Source organism: Capricornis sumatraensis, chromosome 1, assembly GCF_032405125.1.
Source record: "Capricornis sumatraensis isolate serow.1 chromosome 1, serow.2, whole genome shotgun sequence".
Lineage (NCBI taxonomy): Eukaryota > Metazoa > Chordata > Mammalia > Artiodactyla > Bovidae > Capricornis > Capricornis sumatraensis.
In genome coordinates, this window is record NC_091069.1 from 3,083,577 (window position 1) to 3,102,286 (window position 18,710).

An 18,710-nucleotide genomic window follows, 5' to 3' on the forward strand; every position below is an offset into this window, starting at 1 on the left:
GAACTATTGTAAACGTTAATAGGGAGAAAAGTAATGGTATAAAGGAAAGTTTTTAAGGAGGAGAAATAGGCGTCTATAATGAAACTGTCTTGTCAGTTTTAAGCTCTCTGAAATGGAGAATTCTCTGATTTCTGCATCTCTTTTAGGGTCTGTAAAACTTGTGGTGCTTTCCTTGAAGTTAAGAGTCACTGTATCAGACGCGTTTGACCTAAACAGCACCCTGTCTGTGTGCTGTGATCCCAGCAGCAAGGGTGGGAGAGTCGGTGGATCAACGCTTCTATAGCCGTGTTCTGGAAGCTTCTTACAGATAGCCAGTTCTTTTTGGTGTCCTGGGAAACTCTCCTTGTGTGTTTTACCTTTAAAATATTCTGTCCCTGAGAAAATAAAAGTGACAGTTTAACTGTATTGAAACAATTGTCTCAACCTGCGGGTGAGCATCTTTCTAAACCAGTCTGCCTCTCACACTGCCCCGTCCTCAGTGCCCCCGTGTGTCCCCCAGGGCTCCTTAAGGACCTCGCCGGGTTCCGAGGCGCCGCTGCAGGCCCTGCAGCCACCTGCGCCGCTGACGCCCGCGCCCGAAGTGCAGAGACCTGTCCAGGCCACCAAGAAGGAGAGCAAGGAGCCGAAGAAGGTGACTCACAGCCCCAGCCGGGCAGGGGACGGGTGCCTAGGCGAGGAGACCGCGTGTGTGTGAAGATGGAGCCCAGCGTGTTCTGGAAGGGCAGCGTCTGTGCAGTGAAGTGTGTGTGGTGTATGTCTGTCTGTGTCCACGTGTGAACCACCAGCTCAAGAGTGGGGGATGCTGCCCGCCCCGAGGCCTGCGGGTCCAGGGCCCCTGCAGCCCCTCGGAGGCTGGTGTTAGCACTGGCCTGCCCCCACCACTCAGGTTGAGGCTCACGTGCAGGAGTGGCCCTCGCTGTGCAGCGTGTCATCGTGGGCACACCACGCTTCCGTCGTCCTTTCCCCCAGGAACGGACGTTAGTTGCTTTTAGTTTGCGTTTATAAGGGGTACAGCCACGTGAGTCTTGTCTGTGTCTTGGGGTGGTGAACGTGCTTCTTTCTTGAGGGTATATGCCAGCATCATGGGACAGCTGTGTGTCCAGCTTTAGAGTGTGCTGCTGGACAGTCCTCCTCGCTGGTTTACCAGGTGGGCCTTCCGGCACCAAGCAGGCAAGAGCCCGGCCCCACGTCCCTGGGGCTGCATTCTCTGCCCTCGTGGCGGTGGCCCTCGTGCTGGGGTCAGTGACACTCTGATGAGGAATGACATGGCGCCCTTCCGAGTGCTCGTTTCCCCACCCCGTCCTTGTCTGTGGGGGGCTGCTCAGGTCTTCTCCCATCCTTTATGGGGTCCTCAGGTTGGCGGTGGTCCTTTTCTCGTGGACGCGGGTTCTGTCAGATGCGTGTTATAAACGCTTTCTCCAGCCTTGGGCGGCCTGTTCCCCTTTGGTGGTGGCTTGTGGAGAACACGGTTCTCAGTCTAGTGCTCAGCAGACTCTGCTGGAATGGCTGGTGTCTCTCTTCTGGATTGTTTATTTCCGGTTGCTGTGGGTCTGGGTCGCTGCACACAGGCTCTCTCTAGATGCAGCAGGTGAGGCTGCTCTTTGCTGGATAGGCTTCTCCCTGCAGCGGCTTCTCTGGTTGCGGAGCACGGGCTTCAGGGTGCTCGGCTTCAGTAGCTGGGCCCTCGGGCTCTAGGGTGCAGGCTCCGTAGTCGGGGCTCCTGGGTTTAGCTGCTCCACAGCACAGGGGATCTTCTCGGATGAGAAATGGAACCCACGTCCCCCGCGTTGGCAGGCAGATTCCTATCCACTGTGCCACCAGGGAAGCCCCCACGGCTGGTATCGCAAGTAAAGACAAGTTTAATTCAAAATGTGGGCTAGCCGTGCAGGTGACTGGACACCCCCCTCCCCACCCAGCCCGGAGTCAGCTGCAGGTTTGAGGGGGTGGGGCTGTGGAGCTGCTGCTCTGCTTTGCGGTGGACGTGATGGGCAGCGTGTGCAGGATGAGGCCAACCTCCCTGACACCTGACCTCTCCCAGTCTGGGGCGCAAGGGCCTGTTCTGAGGAGCCTGCAAGGACTTGCCAGCCGTCACCACTGCTGGGGGAGATGGTCTGAGGCTTCCCGTTGTTGGCATTTGGGTGTAAGAAGCTCCAGGAGGCAGATTACTGCTCCGATTTTTATAATTGTGGTAAATGCACGTCACACTAGCCGCCCCCGCTGCCTCCAAGCGTGTGGTTCTGTCCTGCGGCCACCACCATCCCCAGGGCGCTGTCATCTTCACTGAAGCTCTGACTCCGCTGGGGTCAGGCCCGCTCCTGCCTCCAGCCGGGCGTCTGCTCCCTTTCTCTGTGGCCCTGGCGCCTGCAGGCCCTGACTCTGGGGCTCACGCGGGTCCGCCCTGCTGTGCTGGGCTCATTTCTCTCAGCGCCATGACCTCAGGCTTGTTCTGGCGGTTTCTCTGTTCAGAGCAGCGAATCCTGGTTCTCTCGCTGGCTGCCTATGAAGAAAAGGACGGAAGCTTACTTGCCAGATGACAAGAACAAATCGGTGAGTCCTGCCAGGTGGGCCTGGGGAGCCGGGGCTTCTGCAGCAGCAGGGCGTCCAGCTGTCTGCACGGAGCATCTCAGCCCTTGGAGAACCTGGACCGACGCCTCTTGCGCTCGGGGCCTGAGTCTGCTCACCTCATGCTACTGAGTTTTCTTGTTTACTTTTCACAACCCCGGCAGATCGTCTGGGATGAAAAGAAGAACCGGTGGGTGGACGTCAACGAACCGGAGGAGGAGGTGAGCTGGGACCCCGGGCGGAGAGGCCCTCCCTGGGGCAGGAGCTGTGGGGTGGCAGATCTCCAAGTGGGCTTTCCTTCCACAGAAGAAGGCTCCGCCCCCGCCTCCAACTGCCCTTCCCAAGGCTCCACAAGCTGCCCACCCTGGTCCCGGAGGGCCCCCCAGACCCACTGTGAACATCTATTCTAGAAAAGCAGGTAACAAAGCCCAGCCAAAAGTTAGAGGTCGTCTGGGTCGTCCATTTGTCCTATAGACACTCCAGAGCCTGGCAAGGACCACATGTGTGTCAGGCATGGTTTGTCTCCCGCGAGAGGAAGACTGGTTCTCTGAAGATGAGTCTGGGGTTGGGGTGCCGTCCTCCAGAGCAGTGAGTGGTCCTGGGCAGGGTGGATCTGATCAGTCGGAAAGGCAGCCTGGCAGCATCGTGGCATAAAGTGGGACCCTCACCTGAGCAGAAGGCCCCAGGAGAGGCTCCCGATCAGGCCCAGCCTCCCTGGGGCTGGAAGTGGGGTCCCCATGCTCCCTGGACATGTGGAGAATGGAGCTGGGGGCCATGGCGTGGGGGTGACCTTGCTTCCTCTCCGTGTCACAGCTGGAACCAGGGCACGCTACGTGGACGTTCTGAACCCGGGGGGCCCCCAGCGGAGCGAGCCGATCCTGGCTCCCACTGACCTCTTTGCACCCCTGGCCCCGCTTCCAATTCCGGCTCACCTGTTGGGCCCAAACGCAGGTACGCAGCCCGGGTAGCCGGGCTGTTCGCCCCCGGCCTGCTGACCTCGGGCCTCCCTCTGGTCCCCTGGCCTTGGTTCTCTTTCAAGGAGAGTGCTGCGGATGCAGAGCGCAAGGCCCGCCGTGCTGTCTGCAGGCGTGTTTGCGCAGGGTGTGCAGGTGGCACGTGTCCTCTGGGGCCGAGTCCCCCAGGCCCCAGGGCTGTGTGGACAGTGAGGGCCTCCCCCGTCTCCACACAGATGCAGAGGAGGTGCCGTCCGCCGAGGCGGCCAGCAGGGAGGGGCTGGCCAGGCCGGAGCCCGCCTCGGATCCCAAGGTGAGCCATGCGCACAGCGGGGCGTGGGGGGCAGTGGAAGTCAGCCTCCAGCTCCCCTGAGAGGCGGCCACGTGCATGTTCTCTGGGAACTGTCCTGCTGACGTTTTAATGGTATAGAGGGTTTCTTTATGTGTGTGAAATAGTCATTTAGAGTTTGATATCTGAGGTTGGATGGAGCTTAATTTCAGCCCTGGTTCTCCATTACTTAGCTATTTAAAGTTTTGGGGTCGGGGGGACTGGCGCTCCAGTGGTTAGGACCCTGTACTTCCCCTGAGCGGTGAGGGTTCAGTCCTTGGTTGGGGAACTGAGATCCCACAAGCGGTGTGGCAAGGCTAAAAGAGGGTGGGGGGCAGGGGACGGGGTCACTCAGCTCCTTTTAGCCTCAGGGTGCTGCCCGGTGGATGGGGTCATGGCGCCCCGTCGCGGGGCCGCCATGGGTGCAGGTGCCCGGGAAGTAAGGCTGCGGCGCGGGTTGGAGTGACAAGTCTGTGCAGAACCTGCAGGGCTCCTCAGAAGGCGCCCCCGGGAGGCCATGCCGCTATCCCGGGTGGTCCTGCCTCGTGTGGGCGCCCCGGCTCACCCCTTTGCTGGTAGCAGCCTCCCCCCTGTCCCGGCAGGTGTTCGGGCCTGCAGTGGCGTCGCTCCCTGGACCTGAACTCCCAGCGTCTGGACTTGATGGTCCCCAGGAAGGAGAGGTAAGCAGCACTGGGGGCCCGTCTGCGGAGAATCTGGGCCTCGGAGGCCCACGGTGTCCAAGTGGCTTCTCTAAGATGATGTTACCGGGTGGCCAAAGGGCAGTTGAGAAACTGAGGAACCAGAGTAGCGTTGTGTTTCCTAAAAAAGGCACACTTGTGTCTGCAGAGTCATTGGGAACTTGGGCCAGAGTGAGGGCTGCGAGCGCTCGTCAGCAGGGGTCCCCTCCGTCCCTCAGGCAGTGTGAGGTCAGGCCGCCCAAGGCCTGGGGCTAGGCGACCCTCCCTCTCACATGGGTCATTTCCTGTAAAAGCTGTCCGTGAAGCAGGAGTTGCAGGCTTTCTCCCCGTCGAGCTGTATCGACTCTAGCAGCAGCACAGCTCGTTGGGACTGAGCTGCCAGCTGGAGCAGCGGCGCGCACGCTGACTTTGGTGTTTGTCTGTGTCTGTGTTCTTGCTGTTTCGTAGCTTTCGCGCTGTAGTTCACTGAGCTCGTTATCACGGGAAGTGAGCCAGCATTTTAACCAGGTACCTGTGGCTGGCCGTGTGCCCGGGGCTTGTCCTTCCCCTGAGATCACTGTGCCGCTCAGTCACTCTGCCCCTGGCCCCTGACGCCACCTGTCGCCACTCAGCCGTCACACGCCTGAGGGCGCAGTGCTCCTTTCTTTCAAGGTTCTCGGAGGGTGGTGTCGAATATCCAGGCACATCCATGGTCAGACTGACTCCAGGGTGCCCATAGCGAAGGGACAAGTTCTGTGGTTGTGCTCTTTCTGAACTGAGTTTTTCAAAGGACTAGTCACAGGCGTAGTTTCACGGGGTGTGTGTGTGCGTACACGCACGCTCATCATAAGCCAACTGGGATCAGGACACTCTCATTTCGAAGTCACAGGTTCTGTTTTCTCATCAAGCAGGAGAGAGTGTTTTAGGCCAGGCAGGGTGAGGCGGTGGCCGCTGTCCTGTGGTCAGGCTCGATGGGAAATAAAAGAGCACGTCAACTCTTCCGAGCGTTGTGGGACTAAGCTTTCCCTTGGCTCAGCAGAAGGACTTCCTGGGACTTGTTCGTTTGTGAAGTAGAGCCCTGGATTTTGTAGCTGGACGCCTGCGACCTGGAGCGATCCCTAGTGCCTGCGCCCCTCCCCCACTGCTGCGTGTGCATGCCCTGGTTTTCCTGGTCTTCTGAGCCCCATTAAATAATTAAACGTAGTTCTGCAATAAGTGCCTTTGACCTGCTTCTGTGGCGCCCTCAAAAGTGTGATAAAGCCTACTCAGAAACAGTGTTTCTACTTGCAAACAAGCCGAGCCGCTGTGCTCGGTCAGAGGGTGAGACGGCCTCTGTGTGCTCCCCAGGCTCCTGGTGCTCTCACCCCCGCGGGGGCCCCTCCTGGGGCCGGGGTGCCCTTCTACAACCCTGCTCAGTTTGCACAAGTAAGTGTGTCTCCCGGCTCTGCGCTGACCTGGGGGTGGGGGGCCCGGGGGAGGGGGCTGGGTGCCCCATCAGTTTCCTGCTGATGCTGCCCTGGGGTGGGGCTGACCCCCTCCCGTGCTGACCTTGGCCCCTCTTCACCTGGTGGCTGGTGACCTTCAGGCCGGAAATGCTTCCTTTCATTTGTCTCCCTCCCAGGCTCTGGCCTGGAGAAAGTGGACGGGAGGTGGGGCAGTCTTGGGACGCAATAGAGGAGGGGGTCTGCGGGGAGGTCTTGGCTTTAGGAATTCGAAACTTTCCCTGCCCTCCCCGGGCAGAGTCCCCCGCCTCCGGCTCCCTCGGGTGGGCCCCCGCGACTGCGCCCTCCCTGCTCCCAGCCGCCAGCCGCGTCTCCACTCCACGGCTGAGGGGCTGCTTCTCTGCTGGATCTTCACCTTGCTGGTGCCTTCACAAAGCTTGACTTTGACTTCGCTTAGGGTTTTCCTGGGACCCAGAGTAAACGCCTGTGCACCATGCAGCCTCCCCAGGTGCTCCCTGCCCCCACCCCCACCCCCCGTCGCCGCCGGGGCTCCTCAGACACCCGGCTGTGGGCGCAGCCTCACCCCGCCACCCTGCCTTAGCCGGGCCTGGGCTGCACACGAGACGACAGCACACACCTGTCTGTCGAGACCCGTCGTCTGTTCTGCTTGTTCCGCGGCCCCCCTGGGCCAGCGTGCGGACCTGAGTCCTGTCCCTGTTGTTTCAGGCCCCTGCCACCTCAGGAAGCTCAAGGACGGGGAGGATCGGCCAGAGGAAGTACCCAGCGTTAAGCTAGAAGGGCTGCGTCCTGGAGTAGCACCAGGACGGGAGATGGCTGTTCCGCCCCGAGGTCAGGCCAACGGCCTGCGACTCCAGTCTGTCCCGACGGGCGTGAACGCAGCAACTCCGAAATGACTTGCGGAGTGTCCGACACTAATCCGCACCTTTGAGATGCTGGGTGAAGAGTGACTCTTAGACCCAAAGGAGTGACTTAAGGATCCGGCATCTGCAGTCACTTGAGGGGGTGACACTGAGTGAAGCTGGAGGCATCTTGGCTACAGGAGGATTGTGCTTCTCGGTAACTAAGGCCTCAAAACCTCGCCGGGAATCGTTGCCAAAGAGAGCCCAGAGGTCCTTTCAGACGCCAGGAGGAGACGGTGCACCTTTGACTCAGCGAGGAGCTCGCCTGCGTGCCTGCTCCCAGAGGCGGTCAGGTCAGCCCCCGCCCCACGTTGCTGAGCCTGGAAGGGTGCTTCGTCTCAGAGGAAACTGGGCTTCCTTTAGCAGCAGTTCCATTAGGTTTTGAGAGCAGCCCTCGCTTCTGACCTGTGTTCTATCTCCTGGAGCCAAGACGTGCCCAGCTCTGCGTGGTCTCCTGTGGCCTCACCAGGACCAGGAGGCTTCCAGCAGTCAGAGGGGTCAGCTGGGATGGAGCTGTTCTGAGGGACTCCGGGTTTGGTTTGGGTTTTTCCATGGACCCACCAGGCCCTGCTTCCCGTGGCCAGCCATTGCAGCGCTGTCAGCTGACGGCCGCCTCTCACCGCTGTGTCGCTTAGGGAGCTGGTAACATCCTGAAGACAGTGGCTTGCAGCTGTTTCTTGTCTGAAGCTCCAGAATCCGACCTTTCTGGCCCCGGACTTGTCTGTGGCTCACCTGCTGACTCAGCCTGTGAACCTGCACAGGACAATGACCTCCTGGCGGACCCAGCTTTAAGGCTCCATCGACTGTTCTCAAAACTGTTCACATTCTTCTGTCTAAAGGGGCTAAAGAAAAGTTTAAATATTTATAAAGATCATTAGGAAATAATTTCTGTAGAACGCCAGGGAACGTGGTTTGTTGGGTTTTAATCCAGGTGTCTGGCTTGAGTGGGGTGGGGTGGGGTCAGCACAGGGCCCTCGGGTCCACTGGGTCGTCTCGGAAGGACCCGCAGAACGGTTTTCCAGGACGCGTCACAGATGTGACGCCTCACTGGCGGGCGGTCTCGTGTCCAGGGTCAGTGCTAGCGCGACCCCCGGGCTGAGACCTGCCCCCCGTGGCCCTACCTGTTGCCTATGTCGACCGCCGGCGAGTTTTGATTCAAGAAGCTTCCTCTGAGGGGGGAGCTGCTATTTTTCCTAAGTGCAAATTGTTAAATAAAATATTTTGCGCTCTCAAGCCTTTTCATCCTGTCTCCCTTTGTTTATTGGCGCCTTTGGGGACCTGGGTTTGATGGGCTTCTAAGGCTCCCTGGGCCACTGCTTTCTGTTCCTCCACCAGACCCGCCCGCTAGGGCCCCCCCAGGAGAAGGGGGCTCCTCTCCGATGGGCGGTGGGCGGGCCTAACGGGAAAACCATCCTGAGGACAGTGAAGAGGGACCAGGGTAGCGCTCTGCTTTCTAGGCTCCGGGCCCCGAGGGTCCTCATTGGTCAAATATGGAGACGAGGGGCGGGGCGCGAGCTGCGCTCCGGGGAAGGAAGCCGCCGGCACTCCCGGCGCCCACCCGAGGGCGCCCGGCGCCCACCCGAGGGCGCCCTCCGCCCTCCGCCCTCCGCCCTCCGCCCTCGGCTCTCGCACCACGCGCTTGGGTCCTCCGGCCGCCAGTGGCCGCTGCGGGCCCCGGGATCCAGGCCACCCTGCCCGCCGGTTGCCGGGGAGCGGCCGCTGAAGCCCGCGGAGCTGGGGAGCTGGCGGCGTCGAGAGGTGGGGTCGCGGGGCGCGATGACCCCGGGCGGGGGCGTCTGTCCTGGAGAAAGTCCGAGGCGGGGATACGGGGCCAGCACGACCTAGGCCTCGAGTGACCCCTGGGCTGGAGCGCGGAGGCCTTGGGCGGGACGACCCCCGAGCTGGGCTCGCGGACGGGGCGGGGCGACCCCGGGGTTGGAGTCCGGGCGCACAGGTCGCTGGCGCGGGATCGGGTTGTGGGATTCCCCGTCACGGAGCGGGGCGCGGGGGTCCGTGGCGCGCCAGGGTCCCCGGGCGCGGGTCTCGTCCCCCCTACTCCGTCCCCAGCCCCGCGGCTCCGGGCGGTTGTTAACCTGGGGAGCGCACAACCGGCCGGGCCAGACTCTAGTCCTGAGTCAGGGGCCTTCGCGGCCGGGGCGCAGACCTGCTCAGGGTCGCCTGCTCTCGGGGCGGGATCTGCGGGCCAAGCGATGGTGGTGGGCGTGCAGGTGAGCGAGTTAGGGCTGTCTGACCCCCGGGGAGCGCGGCGGGGCGGGGGCGGGGGTGGGGGGGGTGGGGCGGGAATGGGTTCGAGCCGGGTCCCCCTCCGAGGCTGCACCTACGCCTTTGGGGCGGAAATTTTGGCTAGTTGGGCCCCTGGCTCCCCAAGTGAGAAGCAGCGCCCCTGCCCACCCACCCCTGCCCCGCAAGAGGGGTACTTCCCTCCATCCTAAGATGCTGGACTTTTCACCATCTCCTGGGAGGAGCCAGCGGGCCAGGACGTCTAAATGCTTGTTCTTGCTGGGCCTTTAATGACCTGTCCGCTCCATCACCCTGCCCCATGCTGTCCTTCAGGATCATTGAGTGGCATCACCGCCCTGGTGATGAAGGCTAATCTCAGGGTGTTCCCTTAGGTACTTTCTGGGGACTCCGGACCTTCAGGGCTCCCAGCCATGCAGCAGCTGGTCCTGTGCGAGCTAGACCACCCCAGGCCCGAGGGGGAGCTGCTGCCATGCCTCTGCTCCGCGCCCCCCCAGCCACGGCTGAGCACGCGGCCCTGACCCTGGGTGTCGGCAGCAGCCCCCAGAGGAGCCATTTCCTGGGTCAGCCAGGCTGCCCCCGGCCCTGAGGACTGGCCCCCCGGACTATGCCATCCAAGTTGGCGAGCTTAGGGCACTCAGAGACCGCCTCCCAGCAGCCCACTGTCCAGGGGTGTCTGCGTCCTGAAGGCAGCATGCTCAAGGGACTGCTTCCGAACAGTGTTGAAGAGCCTGTCCCCTGCTTGGGGTCCCCAGCTGCTGGCGACCGTCGGGGACCCGAGAGGAGCTCAGAGCTCCCCCCGGATACCCCAGAGCAAGTCAGCAACAAGGACCCACAGGCCCAAGCGAGACCCTTCACCCCGAAGCCGCCGCCCCCGAGGCCCAGGCTGGAGCGGGCGCTGTCCCTGGATGAGAAGGGCTGGAGGAAGAGGCGTTTTCGAACCAGCCGCGAGGACCTGACTGTGCGGAATGGGGCCAGCCCCTCGGGGGGCTCCCTGCAGGATGAGGCCCCCGGGACCCCTGCCCGCAATGGCTCCCCACCCTGCCTGAGCACCTCCCTGCAGGAGATCCCCACGGCTCGCAGGGCCCCAGGCAGCGGGGGGCCCTCCTCGTGGGGAAACTGTCTTTCCGGGATGATCAGCACGTCCCTGGACCTGCTGCACCGGGAAGGGGCCTCAGCCGGGAGCACCCCTCGGCTGGCCAGCCTGCTTTCCCCGCGCCCGCTGCCCGCCATGGCCCGCAATGTGGCCTCCGAAGGCCTGCGGACAGCGAACAAGGTGGACCCGGATCACACTGACTACAAGCTCCGGCTGCAGGCAAGGCTGTTCCGGGTGCACAGCAGCCTGGGCCCTGGCCGGCCCCCGAGCCCCCTGGCCTACGACGACTGCTCCCTTCACTCGTCCAGGTCCACCTTCAGCCTCCTGGCACCCATCCGTGCCAAGGATGTCCGGAGCAGGTAAGGGCCCGGGGGAGGCGGCCTCGGGTCTCGGGGAACCCTCAGAGGCCCTGTGAGAGCCGCGCGGGCAGGTTCTCCTGAGAGCGTGCGTGGGCCGTCTCCTACCACCCCCCTCTCCCAGCCATACCCGCCAGCTTTTCCTTCTGCGTCTCAGCCCCACAGGCACCTGTCAGGTGCTCAGACCCCACTGCACGCAGGGCGGGCCTGTTTTCCTTCCTGTTTCTTGCTCTTGTCGGGGGCACCCCTTTGTGCGCGTGTGCAGGTGGGCCCAGGGCTCTGAGGTGTGTCCCGGGACCCATGGCCACACGATCCCTTTGCTGAGGGCCTGCGTTAGGCGGCCGTGCCCCATGCCCCTGCTGGCCCTTTGCCAGGATGCAGAGCTGGATGGGGCTGGGGGCCCCGGGGGCGTGGCCAGGCTGCCCCACCTCCAGCAGGGAGGGGCGCAGGCAGAAGCCCGACCTCCGTCCTTGACGCTCAGGAGCGCCCCAGGGTCTCCTAACAGGCAGGGCTCGGCCCCCGACCCCATGGGCAAGGAGGATGCTGGGTGTCCAGCTTCACAGGGCTTGAGTGGTTAGTCCCAATTATCGCCTGATTTATATCTTGAAGGGGAGGCAGGTGCTACCCCCATCTCCAGCTCTGAATCCCCTGCCCTGAGCCGGAGCCTTGGGGCACCCCAGACCCGGTCCCCAGGGGCTTCTAGCCTGACCCGTCCACAGTCACCGGCTGTCTGCTGACTTGCTGTTTCCAGGAGCTTGGGCTCAGGGCCACGCTGCAGCCACAGCCGCAGAAGCCATCCTGTACTCTCCCTGCCTGCCCCCACTGGCCCCGGCACACCCCTCCAACCCAGACCACTGATTGTTTCGAGTCTGTGAGCCACGCAGTCTCTGGCAAGTGTTGACCTCTGCCGTGGGGACGAAAAAGCAGCCTCAGGCCACACACACTAACAGCAGTGTAGTGTGTAAGACAAAGGAACGCTCTGTTCAAGGAGGCCAAAATGTGACTTTCAGGTCGTTTTCCCTCGGCACAAAGATACTTCTTTTCCCCAACCACTGAAAAGTGTAGGGGATTTCCCTGGTGGTCAAAATTGGCTAAGACTTGACCAATCCCAGGGGACCAGGTTCAATCCCTGGTCAGAGAACTAAATCCCACATGCCCCAATGAAGAACTTGCGTGCCATAACTAAAGGTCCCGTGTACCACAGCAAAGATGGAAGCTCCTACGTGCCATGACTAAGACCCAGTTTAGTTCAGTCGCTCAGTTGTGTCCGACTCTTTGCGACCCCATGGACTGCAGCACACCAGGCCTCCCTGTCCATCACCAACTCCTGGAATTTACTCAAACTCGCATCCATCGAGTCAGTGATGCCATCCAACCATCTCATCCTCTGTTGTCCCCTTCTCCTGCCCTAAATCTTTCCCAGCATCAGGGTCTTTTCACTTGAGTCAGTTCTTCACATCAGGTGGCCAAAATATTGGAGTTTCAGCTTCAGCATCAGTCCTTCCAATGAATATTCAGGACTGATTTCCTTTCGGATGGACTGGTTGAGTCTGGATGTTTGAGCCTGTGCGTTCCCCTCTCTCTTGGGGAACCTGATCAGTCGGGCACAGTCCTTGTCATGGGTCCAAGGGAAACAGTTTTCACATGGTTGGGAAGGGAAAAAAAAAACAAACTGAGGCAGTACTAATAGTCTTTTGTGGACGTGTGAAAATTACACGAATCTCAGATTTGTCCCTAAATGAAGTCTCCCTGGCACTTGGGCACGCACGAGGCTGCTCTCGGGTTAAGTGGAGACGGGGGCACAGCCGCGCAGGCAGAGTCCTTGCAGGGCGTCGGTGGCGGTGTTTGACTCTGCACCATTTGCAAGAGTTATTCTGTGAGAGCCCACAGTGGATTGAACCTGCGAAGACAGAGGCATCCCGGGCAGCCTTTACAAGCTCCCAGTGCTGGACGGCAAGGCGGAGGCCGGAGCCCCAGAGAAGGGCGTGTCCCTCCAAGTCTTCTTACAGTCCAGAAGCCCACCTCGACCTCTGCAGCCCTCCCAGAGCCTTGCCCTTAGAGGGTCCCCCCAAAAGCCCCAAACATCACCTGCCTGTCCCTTCCTCTCCGGAGGCCAGGAGTCTGTAGAGCTATGGACACGGCGGGTTTCCCTGGACTCCAGGGGCTCTCCACGCTGTGCTCCCCCCACTACCCCCCCAGGGTCCTGAGGCCACTCCAGCTCTGGGAAGGGGCTCCCGGCCCCGGAGGTGTGTCCTGCTCCCAGCCCCTCCCTGGGTCCGTCTGCTGCGATCCCCAGCTCAGTCTGGCCCATCTCCGCAGGAGCTACCTGGAGGGGAGCCTGCTGGCGAGTGGGGCCCTGATGGGGGCGGATGAGCTGGCCCGTTACTTCCCAGACCGGAGCGTGGCCCTGTTCGTGGCCACGTGGAACATGCAGGGCCAGAAGGTGAGCGGGCGCCAGCCCCACACGGGACGGGGCGGGGTTCCTTCTGGATTCTTACCTGGGGCACTCAGAGGAGCCCCTGGGCCATCACAGCGCCTCTTGCCCACCTCTCCACTGGTTCACATGGCACAAATGCTTCAGTTTGCAGAGGCACTGTACGTGTTAGAGCAGTTCTAGGTTGACAGCAAGTTTGGGAGGAAGAAGCAGAGATTTGCTGAGAGCCCATGCCCCACCTGGCCTCCAAGTGTCCACACCCTTCAGCCATCAGGCGGCCCCGCTATTCTAGTAGCCCTGGGCCACTTGTGCGAGCGCCTCCTGGATCCCCACAAGCGTGTGGGGACACGGGTGCCCTGATGCACACTGCAGGCGGGCGTCCACGCCCTGGTCCGGGTCTGTCTCCCGCCGTGTATCCCTGTGGTCGGGGCTCGTGTCCACCCCGCCTGTGAGCCGGGGCCCTGGGGGACCACAGCCAGAAGGCACAGGGTTCGCCCGCTGATTTCTGGGGGAGCCCAGTGGGGGCTTTCTCTCTAGCCACCCCGTGTCTCCTGGGGGATCCCTTCCCACAGCTAGGGGTCTCCACCCCTGTGTGGGGGAGGCTCCGATTCTGGGGCCAGCCACAGGCTTCCTCCAGACGGCGGGCGACCTAATGCCCAGCGGGGTCTCTGGCCCTGTCTGGAGTGCCTTCTGTCGCTGGTGTGCGCCGAAGCACATCCCGTCCAAAGAACGGAAGTGGCCGCGTCCCTGGCTACCATCCTTCAGGGTGATGGATGGGGCTGCTTCAGGACAGGCCCCTCCCCACAAAACCACCACCTGAGTGGGAGTGCCGACGGGTGCCCGGGCTGCCAGCTCCGCTGTCCACGGCGAGCCCCGGGCCATCCACCGCCTAGCCTGCACCTGGGGGCTGCCGGCTCCGCTGTCCACTGCGAGCCCCGGGCCATCCACCACCTAGCCTGCACCTGGGGGCTGCCGGCTCCGCTGTCCACTGCGAGCCCTGGGCCATCCACCGCCTAGCCTGCACCTGGGGGCTGCCGGCTCCGCTGTCCACTGCGAGCCCCGGGCCATCCACTGCCTAGCCTGCACCTGGGGCTCAGAGCACCCGGGCCGCAGCTGGTGGGGGAGTGGAGACCGCTGGCCAGCTGCCCACTTTCCTCCCCTGGGCTGCTGTGAGGGCAGAGGTGTGTGGGGGGGGGTCCCCTTGTGGGCAGCCAGGCCCAGGGGCCGGAGGCAGCACAGTTGCTGTGCGTGGGCCCCGGCAAGGGATGGGGCACAGGCCCAGTGAGGACAGGCCAAGGGAGGGGTGGGCAGCCTGCCCGGGCCAGCGGCTCCTCGTGTGTGGTCAAGGGTGCCTGGCCAGCAGAGTCCCCACCGTGGGGCCCCTGCAGCCCCTGCCAGAAGCTGCCTTTCTGCAGGAGCTGCCGCCGAACCTGGACGAGCTCCTGCTGCCAGCTGAGGCTGACCTGGCCCAGGACCTGTATGTCGTGGGCGTCCAGGAGGGCTGCTCTGACAGGTAGGGCCAGGGCCCTCCCCCTGCTGCTGCCCCACCTGCTCTGCGTCCCTGACCCGCCGCTCCAGTGTGGTCCTGTGAACTGGTCTCGGTCCTTTGCCCGAGACCCCTGTGGGAGGGGAGACATGAGCAGCTGTGGTCTAAGCCTGGGCTCAACCGGGATCGCTTTCTTCTCAAGTGGGGACTCGCAGAGTTTTAAAGAAATGCAACTGAGCTTCTTGTAAATAGATAGCTGCTCCGGGAGAAGTGAGGGGGACCCAGCACAGCACGGCCCCCAGCTCAGCCCCTAAACTTCATCGCTCACCTGTCCCGGCTGTGTGGGCAGTTCAGCTGGTGACTGGGGCAGAGTCGCGGCACAGGCCTGGCCAGAGTGGAGGTGCCCAGTCTGCTCCGGACACTGCGGGGTGGGGTCTGGGCTCCTGCTCTTGGCCTCTGGGAGTCAGCGGAGGACCGTGGCCATGGCGGAGACAGCAGGGGGAGACCCAGGCTCACCCTCGAGCTGTGCGGCTCTGACCGCCTCCCACCCCGCAGGCGGGAGTGGGAGGCACGGCTGCAGGAGACGCTGGGCCCGCACTACGTCATGCTGTACTCGGCGGCCCACGGCGCGCTCTACATGGCCGTGCTCATCCGCAGGGACCTCATCTGGTTCTGCTCAGGTGGGTGCCCCGGGCTGGGCATGCAGGGTGGGGGCGGGCAGCCTGGCTGGCCCCCAGAACGGCCTGGGTCAGCCCTGCTCCTCCCACAGAGGTGGAGAGCTCCACGGTGACCACTCGCATCGTGTCCCAGATCAAGACCAAGGGGGCCCTGGGCGTCAGCTTCACCTTCTTCGGCACCTCCCTGCTCTTCATCACGTCCCACTTCACCTGTAAGTCCTTCGCCTGTAGGCCCGCTTCACTTGTGAGCCCCGGACCCCTCGAGGGGAAGGTCACGGTGCAGATGCTGGGTGATTAGACCTTGCTGGGTAGGGGGCCTGTCTCGGACCGACCCCCAGGCACAAAACTTGGGCTCAGAAACCTGCCTATGGAGAGGCCCCTCCCTGCTGTCCTTGCAGCCGGAGACGGGAAGGTGGGCGAGCGGCTGGTGGACTACAGCAAGACCGTGCAGGGCCTCGCCCTGCCCAAGAACGTGCCGGACACGAGCCCCTACCGCTCTGACGCTGGTGAGCAGCTTTACCCTCGTTCTCTGGGTGGTCTAATGGAGAGGAATGTTTAGAGCCTTGAGAACCAAGGCGGCCAGAAAAGTCTGCAGTCGCTCACCAACCAGAAGCGAGGTCTGGCACCAGGCTCCCCGAGTTGTGACCCCATGAACCCGGAAAGCTATGGACACCCCCCCGCAACCCCATGGCTCCCTGGCCCTGAGCCCCAAGGGCGTCCTGGTCTCCCACCCGCTTCCAGGGGTATGGGGGAGTGTCCTGACCTGGAGTCAGGGTGCAGACACACGGCGGGGGTGGGGGGCTCACGCACTTTCCTGCCACTCGTGCCCCAGCGGACGTCACCACCCGCTTCGATGAGGTCTTCTGGTTTGGGGACTTCAACTTCCGCCTGAGCGGGGGGCGCGCGGCTGTGGAGGCCATCCTGAAACAGGACCTCGGCTCCAGCGTGCAAGCTCTGCTGCAGCACGACCAGCTCACCCGCGAGATGCAGAGAGGTGAGTGGGCAGGGCACCGCTGCGGCCGGGTGGGCTCAAGGGGCGGGGTGGCGCTGGCCCCGAGCCGCCACCAAGTTGGGGCCGTGCCCCTTCCCAGGGTCCATCTTCAAGGGCTTCCAGGAGCCGGACATCCACTTCCTGCCGTCGTACAAGTTCGACGTCGGGAAGGACTCATATGACACCACCTCCAAGCAGAGGACCCCGTCCTACACGGTGAGCTGCCCACGGGGCTGCGGAGCACGGGCCTGTGGAGCACGGGCCGGGCTTCCTGGGGGCTTCCGTGTTTGGGGACTCGGCTGGAGGGTAGCCGAGGGGAGAGCAGGCCGGCCCAGCCCACCACCAACTGGCCCCGGGACCCCCCGCAGGACCGCATCCTGTACAGGAGCCGCCACAAGGGCGACATCTGCCCCATCAAGTACTCCTCCTGTCCCGGCGTCAGGACGTCCGACCACCGCCCCGTGTACGGCCTGTTCCGGGTCAAAGTGAGGCCGGGGAGAGACAAGTCAGTACCCTTGGATGCCCCTGCTCCTGGGCCCCAGGAGGGGGGCGGCCTGAGAGCACAGCCTGGTCTCTGCATGTCCCAGTGCCCCGAGGGGAGCAGGGTTCTGGGTGCCCCGAGGGGAGGTGGCTGTGCAGTGGGTCAGAAGCCAACGTCAGGTGAGCAATGCACGAGAGGGTGGGGACCTTGCCCGCACCCCGAGCCAGCCAGGCCTCCCAGACGCATGCCCCCTAAAACAGCTGGTGGGCTGGCCTACCAAGGGGCTGGCCTGGCACAGGTGGGAGGCAGCATCCCCTGGCTGCCGGCACACATCTGCGGGTGGGCGCACGGCTGGCGGGGCTGGGCGCAGCCCCAGGGACCCAGGCCTCAGCTATGCCCAGCTCTTCCACATGCCGCCTGCCCGCAGCTGACACCCAGGTGCGGGGGCCGGGAGGACAGTGCCCTCCTGATGGCCCTTCCTCCCCAGCATCCCGCTAGCCGCCGGCAAGTTCGACCGGGAGCTGTACCTGCTGGGAATCAAGAGACGCATCTCCAGAGAGATCCAGAGGCAGCAAGCACTCAAGAGTCAGCACGCCAGCGCCATCTGCACCATCTCCTGAGGCCTCCTGAGGCAGCCCCAGGGATGGACTCTTCCCGGAACGGAACCAGCGTGTCTCCGCAGAGCCCTCAGGCTGGGCTGCGTGGGCCCGGCCCTGACCTCCCCGCACCGTGGCGGCCGTCAGCGGCAGAAGGACCAAGCTGGGCTGCCCGAGCGCAGGTCGCAGGCCCTGCGGGCAGGCGCCCTAACCTCGCGTGTTAGGTGATCACGTGTGCACATCCTGGTTCACTGTTTGAAGCAGCACCGCCCCCCCGCCCCGCCACAACCCAGATCAAGAGCTGCCCTTCTGGCACCCAGTGGCGGGCAGGGTGCGCTGCTGGGAACCCGGAGGGGCAGCTGCTGCTCAGGTCCACAGACTGCCTTGCTGTCCTCCCCTAGCCGTCGGGTCCATCTGCTGAGGTCACGTCCGCCCAGAGCAGCAGCATAAAGGACACACTTCAGCAGCCGCTGGAAGTGCGGGGTGTCGCCACTTTGCTGGCCAAGGCCGCCCCACCGATGTCTTTTCTTAAAGGGTATACAGCCCGTTACTGCCTTGTGGCTTACCCCCTCTTTAAAAAAAAAAAAAGCGTAGGCTTTGAATGTGGGAAAATCTAGGGGCATTCAATCTAGTCTTTTAAATTATTTATTTTTCCATATTTATATTTTTAAATAAATGCATATATTGAATCTTAAGCTCCTTCTGGCCAAAGATTGGGTCCTAGAAAGACCAGTCTTGCACACCTGTTCTTGCAAGGCTCTTGCGAGCACAGGCTGTCACTCTGAGGGGGGAGCTCAGCCTCACCCGGCCCCGTCCTGTTTACACCCGCGCACGGCCCCAGGTAAGTGTTCTCGACAGATCCTGTTGAGTGATATTAAGTCACTTCCAACCAATACTGTATCCAACTTTCGTTAGCCTCTGCTTCCAAAATGTGTCTCCATTTCAAAGTGATACACACCCAGTCTTTTGATACAAATTCAGAAAATTCCATGAATGAAAATGCATGGCCTATCCCATCTGATTTCTGGAAATTCTTCAGACTGGATGTATAAAAAATTTTGATGAATGTACCATTGAGCTTTGAACCAATTAACAGGAAGTCTCGTTACAGATTTTTATGGTAACGGGGGTCACAATGAATAGAGATTTATGGATTCTTTCTCGGCATTTTCTCTGACAAATCAGGGAAAAGTTAGTGACACTGACGTGAATTAGTTTTGCTTTAGACTGACCTTCATGTCCTGGGCTGGTGGGGGCCGGGTGGTGGGGGGGGTCACTGCACACATCTCATGGGTCCACAGTGAAGCGGTATATTTTATGTAGTCAATTAGACTTACATGAATGGGATTTTACTTGGAAAGTTAGGTTGAAATTCAAATTAATGAAAATGAAATTGACCAGGGTCTACAAAATAAGCTTCATAAAGAACTGAAATACAACCACGTGTGAGGG

The 18,710-nt window shown here is 62.0% G+C and overlaps 2 protein-coding genes across 2 annotated transcripts in view; both read left to right on the plus strand.

Moving 5' to 3' along the window:
* The window catches only part of SEC16A (SEC16 homolog A, endoplasmic reticulum export factor), a 29,859-nt gene extending 21,767 nt beyond the window's left edge, over positions 1-8,092 (plus strand). The window contains exons 23-33 of the mRNA XM_068987078.1: positions 500-631; positions 1,007-1,008; positions 2,472-2,547; positions 2,727-2,783; positions 2,869-2,980; positions 3,376-3,513; positions 3,752-3,828; positions 4,446-4,523; positions 4,989-5,048; positions 5,868-5,945; positions 6,689-8,092. Of these exons, the coding sequence (XP_068843179.1) occupies positions 500-631; positions 1,007-1,008; positions 2,472-2,547; positions 2,727-2,783; positions 2,869-2,980; positions 3,376-3,513; positions 3,752-3,828; positions 4,446-4,523; positions 4,989-5,048; positions 5,868-5,945; positions 6,689-6,757 (879 nt within the window). The 3' untranslated portion in view covers positions 6,758-8,092. The remainder of the gene's footprint in view (positions 1-499; positions 632-1,006; positions 1,009-2,471; positions 2,548-2,726; positions 2,784-2,868; positions 2,981-3,375; positions 3,514-3,751; positions 3,829-4,445; positions 4,524-4,988; positions 5,049-5,867; positions 5,946-6,688) is intronic.
* A 1,656-nt stretch (positions 8,093-9,748) lies between these two features.
* Positions 9,749-17,698, plus strand: INPP5E (inositol polyphosphate-5-phosphatase E). Its single transcript, XM_068983874.1, has 10 exons — positions 9,749-10,596; positions 12,913-13,036; positions 14,443-14,540; positions 15,069-15,193; positions 15,283-15,402; positions 15,589-15,696; positions 16,023-16,184; positions 16,282-16,397; positions 16,550-16,686; positions 17,150-17,698. The coding sequence occupies exons 1-10, from the start codon at positions 9,749-9,751 to the stop codon at positions 17,280-17,282; spliced, it is 1,971 nt and encodes a 656-aa protein (XP_068839975.1). The 3' UTR covers positions 17,283-17,698.
* Positions 17,699-18,710: the final 1,012 nt, after the last annotated feature.